This window comes from Lolium rigidum, chromosome 2 (genome assembly GCF_022539505.1).
Source record: "Lolium rigidum isolate FL_2022 chromosome 2, APGP_CSIRO_Lrig_0.1, whole genome shotgun sequence".
Taxonomy (NCBI): domain Eukaryota; kingdom Viridiplantae; phylum Streptophyta; class Magnoliopsida; order Poales; family Poaceae; genus Lolium; species Lolium rigidum.
In genome coordinates this window covers 204,083,253-204,104,388 of record NC_061509.1, presented here as the reverse complement: position 1 = coordinate 204,104,388, position 21,136 = coordinate 204,083,253, and the positions used below count along the sequence as shown (strand labels likewise).

Here is a 21,136-nt window from a genome sequence, read left to right as displayed (position 1 = left end):
GTTACCTTGTAGGTTGAGAATGAAATCATCAAAATCTAGCATTTCTTGTTTCACTTTTAGACTAGCATCATCAACCCCTAGATCACTAGATATGTTAGGCATAGAGGGGTTAGGAGATGATACCTCGGAGGATTTAGCCATGAGGCAACTTTCTTCCTCCACAAGGATGACCTCATTGGGGGATTCACTTGGTGATGAAGAGTTAGTGGAGAGGGAGGCAAGAGCGACCAATCCATTAGAGGTTGCATCTTCTTCATCATCAACATCATCATCTCCGGAGGTATACTCTTCTTGAGTTGATAGCACAATAGGTGTGTCCAAGGAGGACCTTGCCATGAAAAATTGTGCATTCTTGATAGGAGGATTCTCATTGGGAGATTCAAATAGAGATGAAGAGGGTATGTTGGTGGTGACGATGGCGGCCAATTCCTTTGAGCTTTCTTCATCTTCATCACCACTAGAACTTTCAACTTCATCTGGATGAATATTCTTCCCTTGTTACTAGCACAACTCTTGAGGGCCTCTTGCCCTTCTTGGTCTTGTTGTTGTAGAACTTCTTGTTGGGGGCTTTTGAATATTTGCCCTTTGTGTCCTTGCTCTTGTCCTTGGGAATGAGCCTCCCATTATGAAGCTCTCTATTTTCATAGGGGCATTCGGCAATGAAGTGGCGCTTGTCATCACAATTGTAGCAAGATCTTGTCTTTGGACCAAAGCTAGTGAACCCACTTTTGTTGTTCCTCTTGATGTTGTCTTCCTTGGCCTTGGAGGGATCAACCCAAAAGGATTTTGCATGGAAGGCCATGTGATCATGGTAGTGGCATTGCAAATCTTCCTGGATAGGACATACTCCAAGATGCCCTATAAGATTCTTGAGGAATCACTTCTTCACCGGAGTTGACCACCAAAGCAAGGTTGGAACCTTTTGCCATCCCAAGAGCACGATTGCGAGAATCATGAGAGGTTTCCTCAAGCACCTTGAGAGCTTGCATCTCGTGCACGACTTGTTGAGAGGTGAGAGAGTAATAGCATTCCCTTCCCACAAGAGTCTTGACATCAATGGGTGCAAATGGCATCATGCATTCAATATACTTCTCCTTGATCCAAGAGTCATTGATGTGGGTGGCACCAATAAGCCTGGAAGGCATCGGCAACCGTGACAAGTCTTCCATACATGACTTCATGATCTTCATCCGGTAGCCTCATGAACCCTTCTGGCTTTATTCTTAAGAGCATTATACTTGTTCCTCCTTGTGCTCTCACTTCCAATGCAACTAGCGGCCAAGCCGTCCCAAGCTTCCTTGGCGGTGGTGTAGTTCCGGACACGATGCAATTCCGGTGTCCCCACACTAGTTTGAATCATGTGTAGGGCGGTGTTGTTGAGTTGACTATCAATTGCTTCTCTTCTAGTCAACTTGTCGGGGTTGTATGGATTGAAGCCCTCCAAGATGATTCTCCATAGTTCATTGGAGGCACTACAAACATGAGAGCGGAACTCAAATTGCCAAGTATCGAAATTATCAACGGAAAACTTAGGTGGGTCGCCCGAATGTTCAAATGGGGATGGGGAACCGGTATATCGAGAGATAGGAAAGGTGGAGCTACTCGATTGTAGCTTTCACCTCCACTAGTTCCCCTAGGAGATGCACTGGTAGATTTGATAGTGTTTAAGTTATCACCTTCCACGGGTTTGGTAGATGAGGGTAAGTCCGAAGCCTCTCCCTCATCTAACGCACCCGTGTCTTTTACCTCTACACTAGGAGCCTTGGGAAGGGCCGGAGCCAAAAGCTCGGCAATCATATTTTTCATGCTTTCCATTTGGGCTTCCATGGAGGACTTCAACGAATTGAAGTCTTCCACGGAGACCAACTTGGCGGCCCCTTCCGAGGGCTCCTCGTCCAGCATACTCTTAGGCGGTTAAGCCCGAAATAAGAGCCGAGGCTCCGATACCAATTGAAAGGATCGTATGCCGCACCTAGAGGGGGGTGAATAGGTGCTAACCAATTTTTAGTTCTTTTTCAATTTAGGCTTGACACAAAAGGTAAATTCTCTAGATATGCAACTAAGTGAATTTACCTATATGACAAGGATATCAACTAAGCAAGGTATAGCTACGCAATAGTAGATAGAGTGGGATAGAGGTAACCGAGAGTGGAGCACGCGATGACACGGAGATGATTCCCGTAGTTCCCTTCCTTTGCAAGAAGGTACGTCTACGTTTGGAGGAGTGTGGTTGCTACGCAAGCCAAACCAACAGCCCACGAAGGCTTCACTCAGATCTCCTGTGAGCAACGCCACGAAGGCCTAGCCCACTTCCACTAAGGGATTTCCTTGAGGCGGAAACCGGGCCTTTACAAAGTTCTTGGGGCACACATCCACAACCAAATTGGAGGCTCCCAAATCTGTAACAATACAACAATCAACAACAACACATCAACAACAAATCAACTAGGGAACCAAATAGGAACACTAGCATGAGATCCCTCAAACAAGAGAGGGGGAAATGAAGAACGCTTCGGTGAGGATGTAGATCGGTGTCTTCTCCTTCGAATATCCAAAGATCAAGAGCCTTGGTTCGGGAAGGAAGGAGATCTTGCAAATCTTGACTTTCTTGAGGTGGCTCTAATGGAGGTGGCTTGGCAGATTTCTTGTGTAATGATTGAGCAAGCAACCAAGGTAGAAGAAGGGGGGTATTTATACCCCCTCTCAAAAATGAGCCGTTGCAGCTATCGGGGCCGGATAATCCGGCCTAAGTAAGGGCCGGATAATCCGCCCCTCGATAATCCGGCTCGCGGAACAAAACCGTGACAAAATCCGGCCAAAAGTCCGGCCCTATGCCGTAGAAGCTTTTCTTCCAGCTCCTAGCCAAATTCGGGGCCGGATATTTCCAAATATCCGGCCCGGATAATCCGGCCCCGGTACAATACCGGGACATTATCCGGCAAATGTCCGGCCCCATACCGAGCAGCATTTCCTCGAAGACTTAGCCAAAAACATGGGGCCGGATATTTCAACAATATCCGGCCCGGATTATCCGGCCCGGCCAATCTTTTTCTCGATAACTTTTGATAGACGATCAAATCCAACACACATGAATTAATATCTATGTAATCCCTGTACCACTTAATCAAACATTAGTGTATCACATATATTGACATCAAACACACAAAACATAATGTGAGAGATGTTCTTTCACCGGTCCTATTCTTTACATCTGAAATACAATCTACTGCAATTGTTCTTTACTGTTCTTCGCAAACAATCATCATCATCCACACTATACATCTAATCCTTTGTTTACAGCAAGCCGGTGAGATTGACAACCTCACTCGTTACGTTGGGGCAAAGTACTTTGATTGTGTTGTGCAGGTTCCACGTTGGCGCTGCAATCCTCGGTGTTGCGCCGCACTACACTCCGCCACCAACAACCTTCACGTGCTCCTTGACTCCTACTGGTTCGATAATCTTGGTTTCTTACTGAGGGAAAACTTGCTGCTGTACGCATCACACCTTCCTCTTGGGGTTCCCAACGGACGTGTGTCTTACACGCCATCAAGCATTTTTTCTGGCGCCGTTGCCGGGGAATCTGAAGAAAAGATACTCCCCAAATATTTCTAACTCCCACGTCAACAGCAACTGGCAATCAAAACGCTAACTGACGACAAACTCCCGCGTGACGACCAAATAAGAATCAAAGGAGCCGAGCCCAGACCCGTCGTAGCATGATGCTCCAAACATCTTCGTCGCCAAAACGTTGACAGTGGCTAAGAACCTCGTCGATGCTTGGTACCCAGCATATGAAGAAGAGTTGCCGTCCTCAAGCTGTACAATCACAATTGCAAGCTCGACGCCGCCGGCGCCCACGTTCTCCGCCACATGCTCCTCCTCGACGACATGGCCAGCAACAACCTGCGTTTTTTGTTGTTGTTGAAACCCAGAAACTGTATGGACTCGAAAATAGCTTGGGTTTCCAGATTACAATGATGGAGAATCGAACTCACCTCGTCATGTACAAAGATCGTGATCCCTCTGTTCTCCTCCCCATCGGCAGGGTATGCTTCTTCAGCGTCGCCATGGCCATCGTATCAAACGCCGGGTTTCACGTAACCTGAATCCCCATGTCCGATCTAAAGTCAGAAAATTAGCATAGACAGGTAGACAGAAGAGATGCATCCCAATATCTTATTTTTTTGGATGGTTGCTAGACTGAGAAAATTAGCAATTACATAAGAGATTCCTGCTGTTTTTTGCCTACTTACTTTTTCTAAATGGAACCAGGGTAGCAAGTTGAGCTACAGAGCAAGCATTTGTTTGCAACAGAAAATGGAAAACTGATTGCTAGTGTTCTTTGCATTGACAGATTGTTAGTGTTCTTTGCATGGACAGTATAGATTGCTAGTGTTCTTTGCATGGACAGAATAGATTGCTAGTGTTCTTTGCATTGATAGAATATAGAGCATTGACAGAATAGATTGCTAGATGCCGCTGCCCAATTTTATATTCTATATTAAAGACATTTGCGCCTTTGTTTTGTGAACTAATCAATCAACTTGGAAACAAATATGCAAGAATTATACCATCAACCTGGAAACAATTCGGGACTCGCGTCACGGAAATAATCCGGTACAAAAACCATATGCTACAAATCCTAGGTGAAAGAGAGAAGATAAGAGGTATAGAATACTGCACATTTGGATCCAAAATTAATGAATCTGGAAAACATGAGAAACCACATTCGGATTTGTCCCAAAAATATGCATATATGCCAAGTGCACATGACTACGTCAAACAAATATGCAGCATCAGAAATTGCACAGGGAAAAGATGGTCGACTTGTACATGGGACCGCGAACGCATGCTACATAGAAGAAAAACATAGTAGTCAAGTAGTTTTTTCTCAGTAAATGGAAGAAAAAATTAGTGTGCCTGTGATGCATGGAACATGAAGATGAAAGCTGAACAACAACTAGGATCTGGGTCGAACCGGAACACATCGCGAACAATGGATACACGACCAAAGTACCAGGAACACCAGCAAAAGTGGAAGCAAGTCTAGATCGTAAAAGAAACCAAATCCGATCAGAAAATAAATGCGAAGAACGAACCAGGCTCCAGGTCGTCACCTCCCTTCCTACCTCCGGCCCTGCTTCTCTTCCGGATGCTGACCGCCTCCCTAGTCCCTTCTCGCGCGAGCCGCCTCCCCAGTACCTTCTCGCCCGAGCCGCCTCCCTTCGCGCGAGACGCTGCTTCCCGGCGTCAAACATCGCGGGATCTCTTCCCAGCATCAAACGTCGGAGTAATTTCGAGGAAGATGCCGCTAGGCCACGCCTGGCGAAGTGGAGCTCTCAGGCCTCCCGGCGGCGCGGTGTGCGACTCAGCAGCCTCCAACAAAAAGGGGGAAGATGGCCAGCGGGGAGAGCACGACGAATCCTGCGTGAGCGTGGTGGAGATGGCTCTATTCCAGGCCTCCCGGCGGCGCGGTGGACGACGGAGCAGCCGCCGCGTCTGGGGAAGATGGCTGGCGGGGATGAAATCGCGAATATTGGCCAGCGGCAAGAAAACTAGGAATCAGTGGAAGAGATTGGGGGATTGGAGGACCGATGCCCTACCAATTTTGGGACAGAGCCAGCGGGTCACGCGGGTCCTAGGGGCTACTTCCCCGACATGAATAGATCCTACACGCAGGCACCGGGTCGAGCGGTGAAAAAGCCAAAAGAAAAGGAGCTGTGATGCGACGGAAATATTGACGAAGGGTGTGGAAAATGTTCAACCAGTTGTTCCTTGCGCGAATCTCTAGGTCCAAACGAACGGTACAGAGTACACCCACACCCATGCGTGGGTGTACAAAATCCACACTCAGAATTTAAGATATGACTTCAAGTCAAGATCATGATGCACTCATATGTTGAGCCATGGTAGATCAAGACTCGAAGCGTGCAATAAAATGAAAATTAAGTGAAGAGTACACAATTTCCTTCAAGACATCATCATAGTGAAGAGTGAAGCAAATATTGAGGTTGATCAAGTGGAAGTCAAAGAATTAGATTACAGAAAGATCAACACTCTAGCACATGATGAAGTATTGTGTGAGATCAAGTAACCTCATGGTATGGTAAGCAATTGTAAATTGCTTTTGTAAACTAACCATTATCTATGTGCTTGGTCTTTCTTTATGGCGCCTTATGTATCTTTCTATGAGCTTGCATCAAAAGGAGATTTCAGGTGATGGTTGTGATCAAGGTTGAGAAGTGCAAGTTTAAGATTAGCATCTTGAAGGGATAATATGCTTAAATTTTTCATCTGTTAATTTGGTGATTGTGAACATATGAAGTTCTGCTTAAATGAGGCTTTCCCATAGGGGATTATAGAGGAGCAAATTGTGGATCTTAACCGAGCAACAATGATCAAGTGAGGTGTTCCATCTTGAGGCAAGCATGGAGCATCGTAATCAAACTTAACCGTAATGAAAAGGTGAAGGTATGACCTTGATATGTTCCTAGTTTTACGTTTTCAGGGTGCTTGGTTTGGGATCGGATTATAGGTTTGATATATGTGCTATCAACATATGGGTTTGGGTGACTAGTTTGAGCACATCGTTTGAAAATAGCTCAAACCTTTACATTCTTCGGATACTCATGTTCACGTTTCTATGTGTCAGGACATAGAGTTTGTTATTATCTTCGTAATAAGCCTATGTTCATACAAAATGGAGTACATGTTAAAAGGATATCACATTTTTGGTGTTGAAGGTTTTACCAATCTCTTCATTTGCAGAGAGTTCAAATCTTTAAATTTGTGAAACTACCTCCTTTTTAATCTTTGGTGTTTATTTGATTGAGGAGCTAGATCTTGTTGTTCGATTTCTAACAAGCCCAAGTACACCAAAATAGTAATCTTATGCAAAATATATCACTTTTTCGTATTCGTTCTGGTGCTATTTTCGAGGGGTCGAACAACGCGACCTCATGCGTCGTGATGAGTAGTGTTTTGTGTAGTTTGACTGCAGCATGTGTCCCACCGTACTATGTTTAAGTTTGAATATTATGTGTAGTTTAAAAAATTAAAATATGCAATGATCAGATACCGAAGGTTGCATGTGTTAGGTGCCCTATTCTGCATCAACTGCTATAACAGAGATGCCATGTTTAACATCATCTGCAATGACGGATTTTTTTGGTGGTGCATGCTTTGTTGTTGCTTTCTATCACTTTGTTGATAAATATTTCCTCCGTTTCAAATTAGTTAACTCAGTTTTCAGTCCGTTGCTATATATCGCTTCGCTCTAATAAAGACCTAGTTGTTTTTTTCCAAGAAATAGAAAAGGCTCAATTAAAAAATTAGATGCAGACAATTTTTCAGTTTCCTTTCAAAGAAATCAATGGTTTCGGTGGCATTCATTCAGAGGGAAGCATATACCTTTGGGAAAAAAAATGTTGCTTGGATTGCCATGAGCTCGCAATCAGGAACCTTGAACTTTCCACAGGGCTCCTTTGATTTAAAGGATAGGAAAAGCATAGGAATAGGATCGGGCTCCTTTGATTTGAAGGATAGGAAAAACATAGGAATAGGAAAGGTATAGGATTGGAATGGCATGTCTACTTGAATCCTATAGGAAGATGAAGTTTGTTTGATTGTAGCAAAGGAATTTTTCCATGAGGTATGGGCTAATGCTTTTTTCCTATAGGAATTACACTACAAGATTCCTATAGGAATTTTTCCTATAGGCTATGTTCCTATGAATCAAACAACATGCATAGAAAATTTTCCCATAGGAACCAAATCCTACACAATTCCTATGCAAATCCTTTGAATCAAAGGAGGATTGGAATGGCATGTCTACTTGAAACCTATAGGAAGATGAAGTTTGTTTGATTGTAGTAAAGGAATTTTTCCATGAGGTATGAGCTAATGCTTTTTTCCTATAGGAATTACACTACAAGATTCCTATAGGAATTTTTCCTATAGGATAGGTTTCTATGAATCAAACAACATGTATAGGAATTTTTCCCATAGGAACCAAATCCTACACAATTCCTTTGCAAATCCTTTGAATCAAATGAGCCCTAAGAGCCAAGAACTAGTGGTAGTAGTAGTCTATAAGTTTAGATGGATCAGAACCATTCATAAGATATTAAATATTTCGATTATGTCGATGAGTGATGGTGATAGTAAAAAGTCGACGTTAACGTTGTTAGTACATGGGTTGAAAAATTCTTCCCTCTCTAGGAGGGAATCGGTCTGTCTCACACGCACTTGTCAAAATACAGGGACCCGGTCACCCTCGAGTGGCAAAATGACACGATGCGATGAGGAGGTGAAGTGGTGAACAAAACATTGTGGTCAAAACACTCAAGCTTTCGCTTGTTCAATTATGTCATGTCATGCTTCCATGATTTTCTTCCTGTACATGCATCGAAACAGAAAAAAATCGAATAGATATTTTTTTCTCGAACCGACGCCCGCGACTAACCAAAGAATTTCTTGTCCAAAAATTTACTGCGCGATGATTTCGTTCATCATGACGGGCTGGCGACGGCGCAGTTACCGTAGGCCATGCTCCGGCCGACATCGGCCGGCGCGGCGGGGTCGACGCCGAGGTCCCTGGCGCGCTTGACGTACTCCTTCTTGACGTTGCCCCTCTGCAGCTGGAGCAGGCGTATGACACTGCGGCGGGCGTCGTACCGGAAGGGGCTCCCCGTCGCCGTGAAGCCGTCGATGAGGTGGAGGTAGGCCTCCAGGTCGTGGCGGCTGGCCGGGCCGACGTCGGGGCGCAGGCAGGGCGAGTTCTTGCTGTCGATGCGCAGCTCGGCGCCGGCGTGCTGGTAATGCTCCCTGCTGAGCGGCAGCCGCGGCGCCACCCCGGGGACCTTGGTGACCATGTCGCCGGCGTTGACGATGCGCAGGACGTTGACCTTGCCGGTGGCCTTGAGCTTCTCGACGAACGCGGCGTTGCCCACCTTGGGCCCGCCGAAGGAGACGACGGCGACCTGCGGGGCGTCGGGGATGGTGGTGGCGATCTCGTCGGCGACGAGCAGCGCCAGCGCGCCGCCGAGGCTGTGGCCGACGACCGTGATGCTGAGCTCCTCGCCCTTGTACTTCTCCATGAGGCGCCGCACCTCGTCCATGACGTCCTCCGACAGGCTCCTCACCTTCTCCCCGGCCGTCTTGTAGAGGCTCCGGAACCCGCGCGCCACCTTGGGCTGCTCCGCTCCGGCGGCGTGGGTGGTGGAGGCGGTCTCTCCGTCGTCGAGGGGCACGAGCGTGGCGCGCAGGTTCTCGGCCCACTCGGGGCAGGTGATGGTACCGCGCAGCACGATGGCGATGTCGCGGCGGCCCATGCGCTGGACCTCCCGCTCGGACTCGCAGACGGCGACGTAGCCGATCCAGTTGGACTGCTGCGTGAGCCACTCGGGCGTGTTGGGGCGCCTGGCCCAGGTCGGCATGGAGAGCGCGGCGGTGGCGAAGAGGCTGCGGGTGGGGCGGTAGGAGCGGTCCGGGAGCATGAGGCCCCGGTGCCTGGCCGAGGCGGTGGGCAGCGACTGGAAGGCCTGGTACGCGGCCTGCACGAAGTCGCCGTAGCGGAGCAGCTCGCGGCGGAGGTCGGAGTCGAGCGGGTCGAGGAGCCCCGCCCAGCCGCCCTCGCCGTGGAGAGCGCGCCAGCGCGGGCCGATGGTGCTCCGCGGGGACGCGCGCGGGGAGTCGGCCGACAGCAGCTGCTGCATGTGCATGAGGCTGCGCGGCGACATGTGCTCGTCGGCGGCGGTGCGCGCCCGCATCCCGGGCATGGGCACGAAGAAGGACAGGTTCAGCGCGTTGAGCAGGCCGTGCCGGACGTTGAGCGGCTCCTGGTCGCGGCTCCCGGGCTGCGGCTCCTTGCTCGCCGCGTGGGCGTGGCTGCCCGTCGGCCTCGGCACCGTCGGCGGCTTCCCGAGGACCCGGTCAAGGTTTGCGATGTGAGTCCTCACGCCATCCGTGGGGGAGGCGGAGGACCCGCTGGGACTGGGTTGGCCCGCCGCGCGGAGCGCCTGCGAGTTGGGGTTGAGCGGCGACTGCTCGCGTCTTGGCGTCGTCGTGCGCGCCGGAGAGGCGTGGCGCTGCGCGACGTGCACCGCCGCTGTGGCGGTCCCTGTCACGGCCGCGGCGATTGACATCGGCGTGCTCGTCTGTAGGTTGTTAAGGTAGCAAATCACAGAAGCGAAGAGATTTACCAGCTGCTCGCTCGCACGCCTGTGATCCGAGCTAAGCTAGATCGTATGAAGGTGATGACGGACACGGATACCAGTGGCTGGGTGTAGGCGGGGGTTATATATGGGGACGGGGAAGCTGCCACAGCTGAGCTTCGAGACCTTTCTGTTGAGCTTCGCTCGGTACGTCTGACCCTCAGCAACCCGGATATTAGAGTCTGCCGTCTCACGAACAAACCGCTTTCAAACAAAAACCTCTATGCCTCTACTTTCAGCCATCTGCAGGTCGATGATGTGGCGACCAAAATTTGGAGGAGTGCTGCCCCCCTAAGTGCAGGATCTTCTGCTGGCTGGCTCGGAGAAAGCGTCTTCCAACCAATGAGCGGCGCTCAGGCACCACCTTACCAACTCTGCCTCCCTGCCTCGCCCTGTCCTCCGGATGAAGACGTGGATCACCTCCTTCTGCTCTGCCCCCGCGCCAGGCAGGTCTCGGCGCCATTTCTACCAAGGCTTCGACGACATGCACTTCAACACCTTTGACGATCTTTGGCTCTTGCACTCGCCGCACCTACGAAGACACTACTATCAACACCGCCATCGCCCGGACCATTTGGAAGCGAAGGAATGCACTGGCCTTTAACGGACTCGATGAAGATCTTCTCACGGCTGTTCGACGATGTATCGAAGATATTAGACTTTGGGCATACCGATGTCACACTCCTTCCTCTACCTCTCTTCTTAATAACTGGTGTAACGGACATGACCCCCCCTGAGCTTCTTTCTTTTTTCTATCTCGCTGCCCTCCAAAATATTTGTAACAGACCTTGTATGCTTGGTATGATGATATAAAGTGTTCAGGCTGGCGTAAGCCCGCCGTAGTCCAGGTCAAAAAAAAAGAGTGCAGAGTGGAGCGACCGGAGGCGAAGGGTCAATTATGAAATTGATGAATGCGCGCAGAGTGGTTGGTTGCAAGTTGCCATGCGCTTTGTTTGACGTTGCGATTGCACGAGACACGGTCGCGGCTGCGCTATGGTGGATTACGTATGCAGCTCAGCAGTCCATTAGCGCGTGCGGTAAGAGCTGAGCCGAGTGCCGGATTTTACGTGCGTGCGGAATTGTCTGTTTTTCTAGTTTTCTTTTACAACTGTCTCTTGTTTAGATAACTGTCTATTTTTTTACAACTGTCTATTTGTTTAGTGGATAGAAGGCGATAACGTCAAGAACTGATGAACTAATGCTTTGTGGTTAGGTTCGTTGCGATGAAACCAGCCCACTTAGATTAAAGTTCAATGCTTGATAACAATAACTGATATGATTAAGTTATTTGTGGTGAAACCAGCCCACTCACATTCAAGTTTTAGACTTGTCATACATAACTGCAACTTGATCATCATGGTCCTCATCCACCAAAGCCCAGAACACTAGGGAGCCAAGAAAGTTGTGCTTCATTGAGACCCTGAAGAAGAAAAACGACGGGACAGACGAAAGGAGACCACCACCAACACTAGGGCGTCTCGAAGGGATTGGCCACCAAGTGAGAAGGAGAAACCACCGAGATAGATCACTATCGTCGCGAGCCAACCCGCACACACAACTCAACTCGCTCCAAGAACCATAGCTTCCAAGACATCGCCTATAAGAAAGGGACAACACCAACTTGCTGCGATCACCTAATCCGAGATGGATTTAGGGTATTCACTTATAAGCTCGGTTGGACTCCTCAACGACACCTCGATGAAGGTAAACGAAGAAAAAGCATGACTGGGCTGCCAATCCCTAGATTTTGTCGACCATAAGGCAATGCAATCGTAGGATCTAGACCACCATGGATGGAGAGCAGGGGAATCAGATGCCACGTATACCGAAGTAGCGATGACGACATGTGCAAGGGCCCCAACCAAACAACTAACTCGACCACCCAATCGATGGAACCATTTTTTTAGATAATAGTCACAATGGATTTGGCTTTAAATTAATAAAGTCCCTGAAACAAAGGGTAGTAACATGCTGCAAGTCCACATAATAAGGTTATACAGACCCGCCTATAGGAAACACAAACAGGTTCTCAGACAAACAGAAGGAACACTGATAACCCCCAAGTGCAGGGGATAACCATAGTACAATTCGATAAGTATTTAAGTGTCAAACCCACGAGGAGCGGAATGTAAACTATATATTCTCTAAAGATCTATAACCCACTTATATGATCTTCTACGCAAAGCTAGGATCAATAGTCTCTGTGTGTGAAGTGGTTTTTGTTATAAAACTATGAGTGCTAAAAATAAAATGAAATAAGTAAAACTAATGCAACAAAAGTAAAGTGCAATAAAGTAACATGAGATGAAGTGAATGATGCATGTAAAATGCATACATGAACTTTGTCCTTTATCATATTGAATTCCCACATATTTGCAACATATATGATGATACTACTATGTTTTACATTGATTTATGGGGATTTACCAATAATTCCCTTTATTTGATTTATAACTCTGCAGAACAGTAAAATCCTGTTTTGTGTATTTTTCACTTCCAGAGACCTATACGGAGTCAAATTGACCTGTGATTTTTGGAGCATCATTTTTTTCATCGCGAGAAGCACCCTATGCCCTGGAAGCACACCTGAAAAGGCATGAGGTTTGAAAGATACCAGGTGGCGCGCCCAACAAGGGATGGAGCGCCACCTATGCTCTTTAGGCCGTCGATCATCCGATTGTCCTGATTCTTTCGCCCACCGACGTATTTTGACCTAAAAATCATTATATATATGGTCCCGAAGAGTTCTCGGGAGGAGAGCGCCGCAGAAACATAGAAACATGAAAACGAAGGCTGCTGCAGAAAAGATTTGAGGGGGAAACTCCGTCGGGACCACCAATGCAGAGTGTTGTGTCAGCAATGTATTTTCCCCACAAGCGTGACTCGAGGGTTTATATCAAACTCTAGGAAAACTGGACGAAAGAGTATTCTCTTCTCTCTTCTTCTAGCAATCCTGCAAGTAAAGTAAATGTCTAGTGTCCAACTCCACCGTGAGGTTGTCAAGCATAACGTTTCTTGCAAGTAAATAACACAAGTAAAAATATACAGGTAAAATGTAAACTAGATAAAAATAACTAAGTAAAAATTGTAAAGAGGTTAACTTTTTTGGTGTTTTGGATGCAAATAAGAAAAGTAAATAATTTTTTATTTTCGAATTATAGTAGTGCAGCAAATAGAAAATAAGGTAAAATCAATATATATTTCTTATGAAAAAAATGGATCGGGATTCATGGGTTCACTTGAATATTCTCTCTTAAAGTTGTGGTCGACAAAAAACAATTTATCAATGAGATATGATGGTGCAGATAATATTATATGTAAGATCAGAATTAATATGGGCATCTCGTACTAACATACATATGATGCAACACATCTCTCTTATACTCCACAAGAAAGAAACTTCATCAATATTTATTAAGAATTAACAGAGCATAGCAATAAGTACTTTGACTTGAAGTTTGAATATCAAATATGCTACCTTGAACAAATAAGATCACCACTACTATCACATGGTGGACATAGCACATGCATTCACTTTATCCCTAGTGAGGTAGCAAAATAAAGGCAAAGCCATAATAGATCTTGAACATATTGTCATTATCCAATCACTAAAAGCATGCTACTCCATCTAATACACACATCACCCCACACACGCTCTTGCGCATATGTTTGATCAGAACAAATACTTAAGAACATGGTAGATAATATGCATCTATCATACATCTCACCATATAATAAGATCAAATCTCATAAAACAATATCATAGAATAAGGATCCACCACATAAGTATTACAAATATGACCATAATCATGATGGGCAGCTCATATGAGACTAAGAACTATTAAGAAAATGAGATAAATATATCAAGCTACTACCACAAACCCGTAGTCCAGAGGTTGACTACTCTCTCTTGGTCATGGTGATGATGATGACGACGTTGGAGAAGGTGGAGATCCCTTCGGTGGTGATCCAGCCGAAGTTCCCCCCTCCAATCTTCTCTGCAGCAGACTCCGTTTTCATGTTTCTGTGTTTGTGCGGCGCTCTCCTCCCGAGAATTCTTCGGGGTCATATATATAGTAGTTTTTAGGGCAAAATACGTCCGTTCATGAAAGAATTAAGTCAATCGGACGATTGACAGCTGAAAGAGGGGGTGGCACGCCCTAAGGGTTTGGGCACGCCACCTGGCCTCTTTCGGCCCTCAGGCCTCTCCAGTTGAGCTTCTAGGGTGACTCGAGGGTTTATTATCATCATAAATAAAGGGAATCATTGGTAAATCCTCATAAATCAATGTAAACATGGTATTATCATCATATATGTTGCAAATATGTATGAATTCAATATGATAAAGGACAAAGTTCATGTATGCATTTTGCATGCATCAACATCCCCAAGCTTAACCTATGCTCGTCTTGAGCATGAGGGTGATAAAACTAACATGCACTTTGGAGTTTATAATATATAGCTTCTAACTAATCATACAAAGTATCACAAGGTTCAATCAATAAAGAATGATAATAAGTAATATGAACTAATGAAGTGATAACTCTTACATTCTACAAAACATGCATAATAGTAAATATCATTGTAATAATCATGAATGATAAGTCTTGTGAATCATAAAGCATGCTTAGAAGAATCATATGGAATTGTTGGAAGATTTTTTGTCCTCTCCTTTTAGGAATATTTATTTTGACTCTTGAACACAAGAAAGTAAGCATGAAATGTATATATGATGACGTTGGGACTCCAAGTGCAGAGTGTTGTGTCAGCAAAGTAATTTCTCCACAAGGGTGACTCGAGAATTTATATCGAACTCTCGGGGAACTAGACGAAAGAGTATTCTCCTCTCTCTTCTTTTAGCAATCCTGCAGGTAAAATAAATGCCTTGTGTCCCCAACTCCACCTTGTGGTTGTCAACCACAAGGTTTCGTGTAAGTAAATAACACAAGTAAAAATAAACAAGTAAAAACTAAACTAGATAAAATAAATAAGTAAAAAACTGTAAAGAGGTTGATTGTTTTTTGTTGCGAATAATAAAAGTAAATATTTTTGGATTTTCAGATTAAAATAGTGCAACAAATTGAAAACAAGATAAAATCAATATAAAGTGGTTTATTATGATAAAAGGTGGACCGGGGTTCATGGGTTCACCTGACTATTCTCTCTTAAAGTTGTGGTGGATAAAAAACAATTCAATAATGAGATATTAATGTACAAATAATATTACATTTAAGATCAGAATTATAATGGGCATCACTTCATAACATAGAGATGATGCAACACCCCTCTCTGATACTCCACAAAAAAGAGACTTCATCAATCTTGTATTAAGAATTAACAGAGCATATCAATACGTACTTTGACATGAAATTTGAATATCAAATATGCTATCTTGAACAAAAAAGATCACCACTACTGTCACATGATGAACATAGCACATGCATTCACTTTATCCCTAGTGACGTAGGAAAAAAAGGCATAGCCATAATAGATCTTGAACATATTGTCACTATCTACTTACTAAAACCATGCTACTCCTCTAATACACACATCACCCCACCCACACTCTTGCACTTTTTTTTATCAGAACAAATACTTAAGAACATGGTACATATGAAGCATCTATCAATACATCTCACCATATAATAAGATCATATATCATAAAACAATATCATAGAATAAGGATCCACCACATAGGTATTACAAATATGACCATAATCATGATGGGCAGCTCATATGTCACTAAGAACTATGAAGAACATGAGATAAATATATCAAGCTACTACCACAAACCCGTATTCCAGAGGTGGTCTACTCTCTCTTGATCATGGTGATGATGATGAAGACGTTGGAGAAGGTGGATATCCCTCCGGTGGTGATCCAGGCGGAGTTTCCCTCTCCAATCTTCTCTGCAGCAACCTCCGTTTTCATGTTTATGTGTTTGTGCGTCTCTCTCCTTCCGAGAACTCTTCCGGGTTATATATATAGTCGTTTTTAGTGGAAAAATACGTCGGTTCGTGAATGAATCAGGCCAATCGGATCGTTGACGGCTGAAAGATGGGGGAGGGTGGCGCGCCCTAAGGGTTTAGGCGCGCCACCTGGCCTCTTTCAGACCTCATGCCTCTCCAGTTGAGCTTCTAGGGTCCAGGTTGCTTCTCCCGATGAAAAAGTGACGCTCCAAAAGTCACAGGTCAATTTGACTCCGTATAGATCTCTGAAATTGAAAAATACACAAAATAAGGTTTTCCTGTTCTGAAGCGTTATAACCCAAATAAAGGGAATCATTGGTAATCCCCATAAATCAATGTAATACATTGTATTATCATCATATATGTTGCAAATATTCCACTATGTTGGTTTATAACTCTGCAGAACATGAAACCCTTGTTTTGCATATTTTCACTTTTAGAGACCTACAGGGAGTCAAATTGACCTGGGATTTTTGGAGCATCATTTTTTTCATCGCGAGAAGCACCTTGGGCCCTGGAAGCACACCTGGAGAGGCATGAGGCCCGAAAGAGACCAGGTGGCGCGCCTAGCATGGGAGGGCACGCCACCCGTGCTCTTTCGGCTATCGATCATCCGATTTCCTTGATTCTTTCGCCCACCGACGTATTTTGACCTAAAAATTACTATATATATATGGTCTCGAAGAGTTCTCGGGAGGAGAGCGTCGCACGAACACAGAAACACAAAAGGGAGGTTGCTGCAGAGAAGATTGGAGTGGGAAACTCCGCCGGGATGACCGCCGGAGGGAACTCCACCTTCTCCAACATCTTCATCATCATCCCCATGATCAAGAGAGAGTAGTCAAACCCATGATGTGCATAGTGGTGTTTTCCTTCCACACCTTACTTTCCTATGCGCTTTAAATCACACAAAAATGATATTTTGAAATGGTTGGAGGCATAACGCACATATTATACTTGGAACTAGCTGGGTGACCCGCGCATTCACGCGGCTAGATTTGGCATTGTTCTATCGGGTGGTTATTTGTCTCTTGGTAAATAATGTTTAATTAAATTAAGTCTCATTAATTGATTGAAAAATCTTGTGATCTATGCTTTATTTTCTCTTTTGTCTGCTTCATTGAGAAACTGCTTGTAATATCTTTCGATTAAATATTTGATTACAGAATATATATAATACATGGCATGAGAAGCAATTAGGAAAGAGTAAAATTTATATAAGAAATAGGGAAACAACTCAAGTTGGGTGAGTTTTTTTTTCTTTCTTTAGATGATTTCGTATTCCACGACATTATGCATATAGATGTGTAATAAAATTGTTGAACTATTTAGTTTTATATTTCATATTACTGCATTGACAATGTTCATTTTTTAGTTAGTTACTTCTGGACTTCTCAACTACATGTAAAAACTTATAATTGCAATATTTATCTAATTTTTTTGTTTAGTTTATTTTATTACAACTGTCGGTTTTCATATAATATGCATTTTGTATGGAGTTTGTACAAATAAGTAGAATTGCAAAAATTGGCAATGCGACTGGTTCATCTTGTTGAAATGCTTGACAACACAATGAGCATATTCCAGAACCTTTCTCAGTTGTAGAAAAGAAGCGGCTGCTTTCAGAGACATCCTTAGTGAGCCTTAAACATCATGAGCCATGCGGCTACTATTTCCAGCTTTTAGAAAGCTACTCGCTTGAAGAGAAGCACGCCGATCACCTCGACATCTCCGGTCATGCCATGATTGACTGTAAAGTCTAGCAAACTATGTGTCTCCCTGATGCTTGATCACCATGCAACTTATTCTGTTCCATTGCAATACTGATATGTCACACAGATCAGACATGGAAGATCACCTGATTTTCTGAGGAGTCAAGTTGAAGAGTAGGACTTACCGCCGATAGAAGTAAACGCAATGATCAATAGGGGCTTCTCGGGGATGTCGAGCAGGATCATCTTGCCGTGGGACCTGAGGAGCTCGAGGTACGGGTCCACGTCCACACGGTGCCTGCCATGCATGGTGCCCACGGTGGCCTTTATCTCGGCGGACTTCGTGCTGAGCACAAACGCGTCGGTGCCATGTCTAGTCGCTTCAGCACCATTCCATCCCGACGTGCTCGACCATGCCGGCGGAAGTGCCGGGTGCGCCCAGACCGTGGCGCCGCATGGTATGTATACAGTGGTACGTACCCACGCAGAGGCCTTCCATCGTTGGATGAGGCGGCATGTAAGATCGCGTCGCGCCGGACTGCCTCACCACACGCGGCTCATCGTCCCCGGCCTAGTCAATCTTTGACGGAGGGAGTCGAGGGTCGCGACCTGCACTGGGATCAATCTCATATGATGGGAATCAGGCGCAACGACGATTTTATAGGCGCGCGGGAGATGGCATCGCCGTTTGTCTTCCCCGGCCTGGTCGATCTTTGACGGCGGGAATGAGTATCGCGGCCAGCACCGGGATAAATCTTATCTGAAGGGAATCAAGCGCAAGGTCGACTTTGTTGGCCGGAGATGACAGTCCAGGCCCCGTCAATCTTTGATGGCAGGAGTCGAGCGTCACAACCGGCACCTGGATCTATCAATCTCATATGACGGGAATCAGGTGCCATGTACAGTAGACTTTATCGGCGTGGAACATAGCAGTGGTGATTCTTGGTTTGTCCAGGCTTTCTTCTCATCGTTTCCTGCCACGTATTTTGAGATCATGCGTATAAGGAGGAGTTATATAGGGGCAGATTTTCTTGGGGAAGACGGGAGAATTTGAACAGAAACCGTTCGGGTTTTGTTTGATTCGCTATGGATTCGAGTCCTGTTCAATATGTGTTCGGTTAGGATTTTTCTAGCGACGTGGGAAGTGGAAAGGAAGCAGAAAAGATATGACGGCCACGTTTTTTAGGTTTTATGGATGGACGGGTTAAATCTGAGACGTTCTTCTTCTCCTGTTAAATCTGGACTGTCCTTTGTCTTTCGTTTTAATAATATAATAGATAGCAAGTTCTATGTATGTAGGTATGATAAAATTTGGGTTTCATTTGAATTTGGAAACAAGCTATGCTTGTGCGAGAATTCATTTTTTTTGTCTAGCAAGAGATCTAGAAGAATGCAATAATATCTATAGAGCTATTCGTTCGCTCGCAATCAAACGATTATACTTAAAGTTAATTATTTATGTATACTAGTAAGAAGAAGCACTAAATAAGGCACATAGCAAATCTTCACTCAATAAAGCATTTGAAACTAATAGTACTATGCACAATATAAATTTCAGCTTTAAATTTGAATCCCTCTTCATATTTTAATAATATGCAACTTGTTTTTTATTGAGGCATTCAAGAATATGCTAATTTATTTTATTATCTTTTTTGTAAGAATGCAAGGCATTTTTCATGGTGTTATTATTTATTTCAAGGCAAAACTAGACACAAAACTAATAAAGGACGCTTCAAGTTTTTGCGATCATTCTATGTTGCTAAAAAAAAGGTTTAGGAGTGTCCAAACCGAGATTTTAAAAAATGGGTTCAGTGGGGTGCCTTGGGCATACACAATATTATGGTCTTCAACATTCTTGGATAGCTCTTGGTGTGGTGTTCCTCTATTCCCAGTGAAAAAATTTCAACACAAAACTTTCTCCCATTTCTTTTCTATGGCTGGGGTGACATTAGTGGTACAAGAATGATATGCTAGCTGAAATTTTCTTCAAAGTAAAATAATTAATTTATGTACAAGAGAGGACATAAAGTGCTACACATTACCATCAGTTCACAAGATTCAATAAAAATCATTTTAGAATCCAAAAGAAAGGTGCAAACAAAAGAAGGCAGAATCTGTCAAGAAATTTTACGGCACCAAAAATAAAAATATTAGACCACTTGGACAAGTCAGAAATTTTAGCCAATTTTTACGCATATAGAGGATTAAAAGTTACAGATACTGTGAATTAACAAGATTTTAGGAGTTTCCAAAAAATCAGAAAAATCGTGCACCAAAAAGTGCAGCGCAGAAATCAACAACTCTTATTTTATTTTGCAACTTTATAACATCCAAAAGGATAAAACTTGTTACTTTATTTAAAAAATAAGAAAACTTAGAATCAAAACTTTATTTTAACATAGAAGAAGATTTAAAAAATAAAAAAATAAAAAAAACTAATAAGAACGAAGAAAGAACCAATAAAAAGCAATGAAGAAAGGAAAATGTTTTTTTGTTTTGTTCAAAAGCAAAGAAAAGCAGATAAAAACCAAACAAAAATAAAATGTAAAATATTTGTGGGTATTTTAGTTTTATTTTATAAATAAGAAGCAAAAATCCAATAAAACAAAAGGCAAATGAAAACATGGTTTCCTCAAACATACAAAAGGGAACATGAAGATAAAACTAGAACATGAGTTTGAAATGATTTACCTGAGATATTTGAAAGAAGAGGGGGATGCATGGGCATTCCCAACCTTATGATATTGCTACTTCTGGTCCTCTATTTATTCCTTTCCATATCATGTTACTCATCTCAAACAAAGAAATATTTGCATCTCCATGATACGCCAATGCCTACAAAATGGTTAGTTCTACAAACAAATGATATGATAATTTCTACCAAGATGCAAACTATAGTGATTATTGGGAAACCATTTTATTCAAGAAGCTAACATATATAAAAGGGAAACACTCTTTTTATTTTTTTTAGTGTAGGAGGAGTTTTAATGATATAGACTTGATACGTCTCCGACGTATCGATAATTTCTTATGTTCCATGCCACATTATTGATGATATCTACATGTTTTATACACATTATTTGTCGTATTTATGCATTTTCCGGCACTAACCTATTAACGAGATGCCGAAGAGCCGATTCGTTGTTTTCTGCTGTTTTTGGTTTCAGAAATCCTAGTAAAGAAATATTCTCGGAATTAGACGAAATCAACGCCCAGGGTCCTATTTTTGCACGAAGCT

At 44.0% G+C, this 21,136-nt stretch overlaps 1 protein-coding gene across 1 annotated transcript; it reads right to left on the bottom strand.

Annotated features, from left to right (window-relative positions):
- Positions 1 to 8,111: 8,111 nt before the first annotated feature.
- On the bottom strand, positions 8,112 to 10,297 carry LOC124687995 (phospholipase A1-Ibeta2, chloroplastic-like). Its single transcript, XM_047221714.1, has one exon. The coding sequence runs from the start codon at positions 10,146 to 10,148 to the stop codon at positions 8,514 to 8,516; it is 1,635 nt and encodes a 544-aa protein (XP_047077670.1). The 5' UTR covers positions 10,149 to 10,297; the 3' UTR covers positions 8,112 to 8,513.
- Positions 10,298 to 21,136: the final 10,839 nt, after the last annotated feature.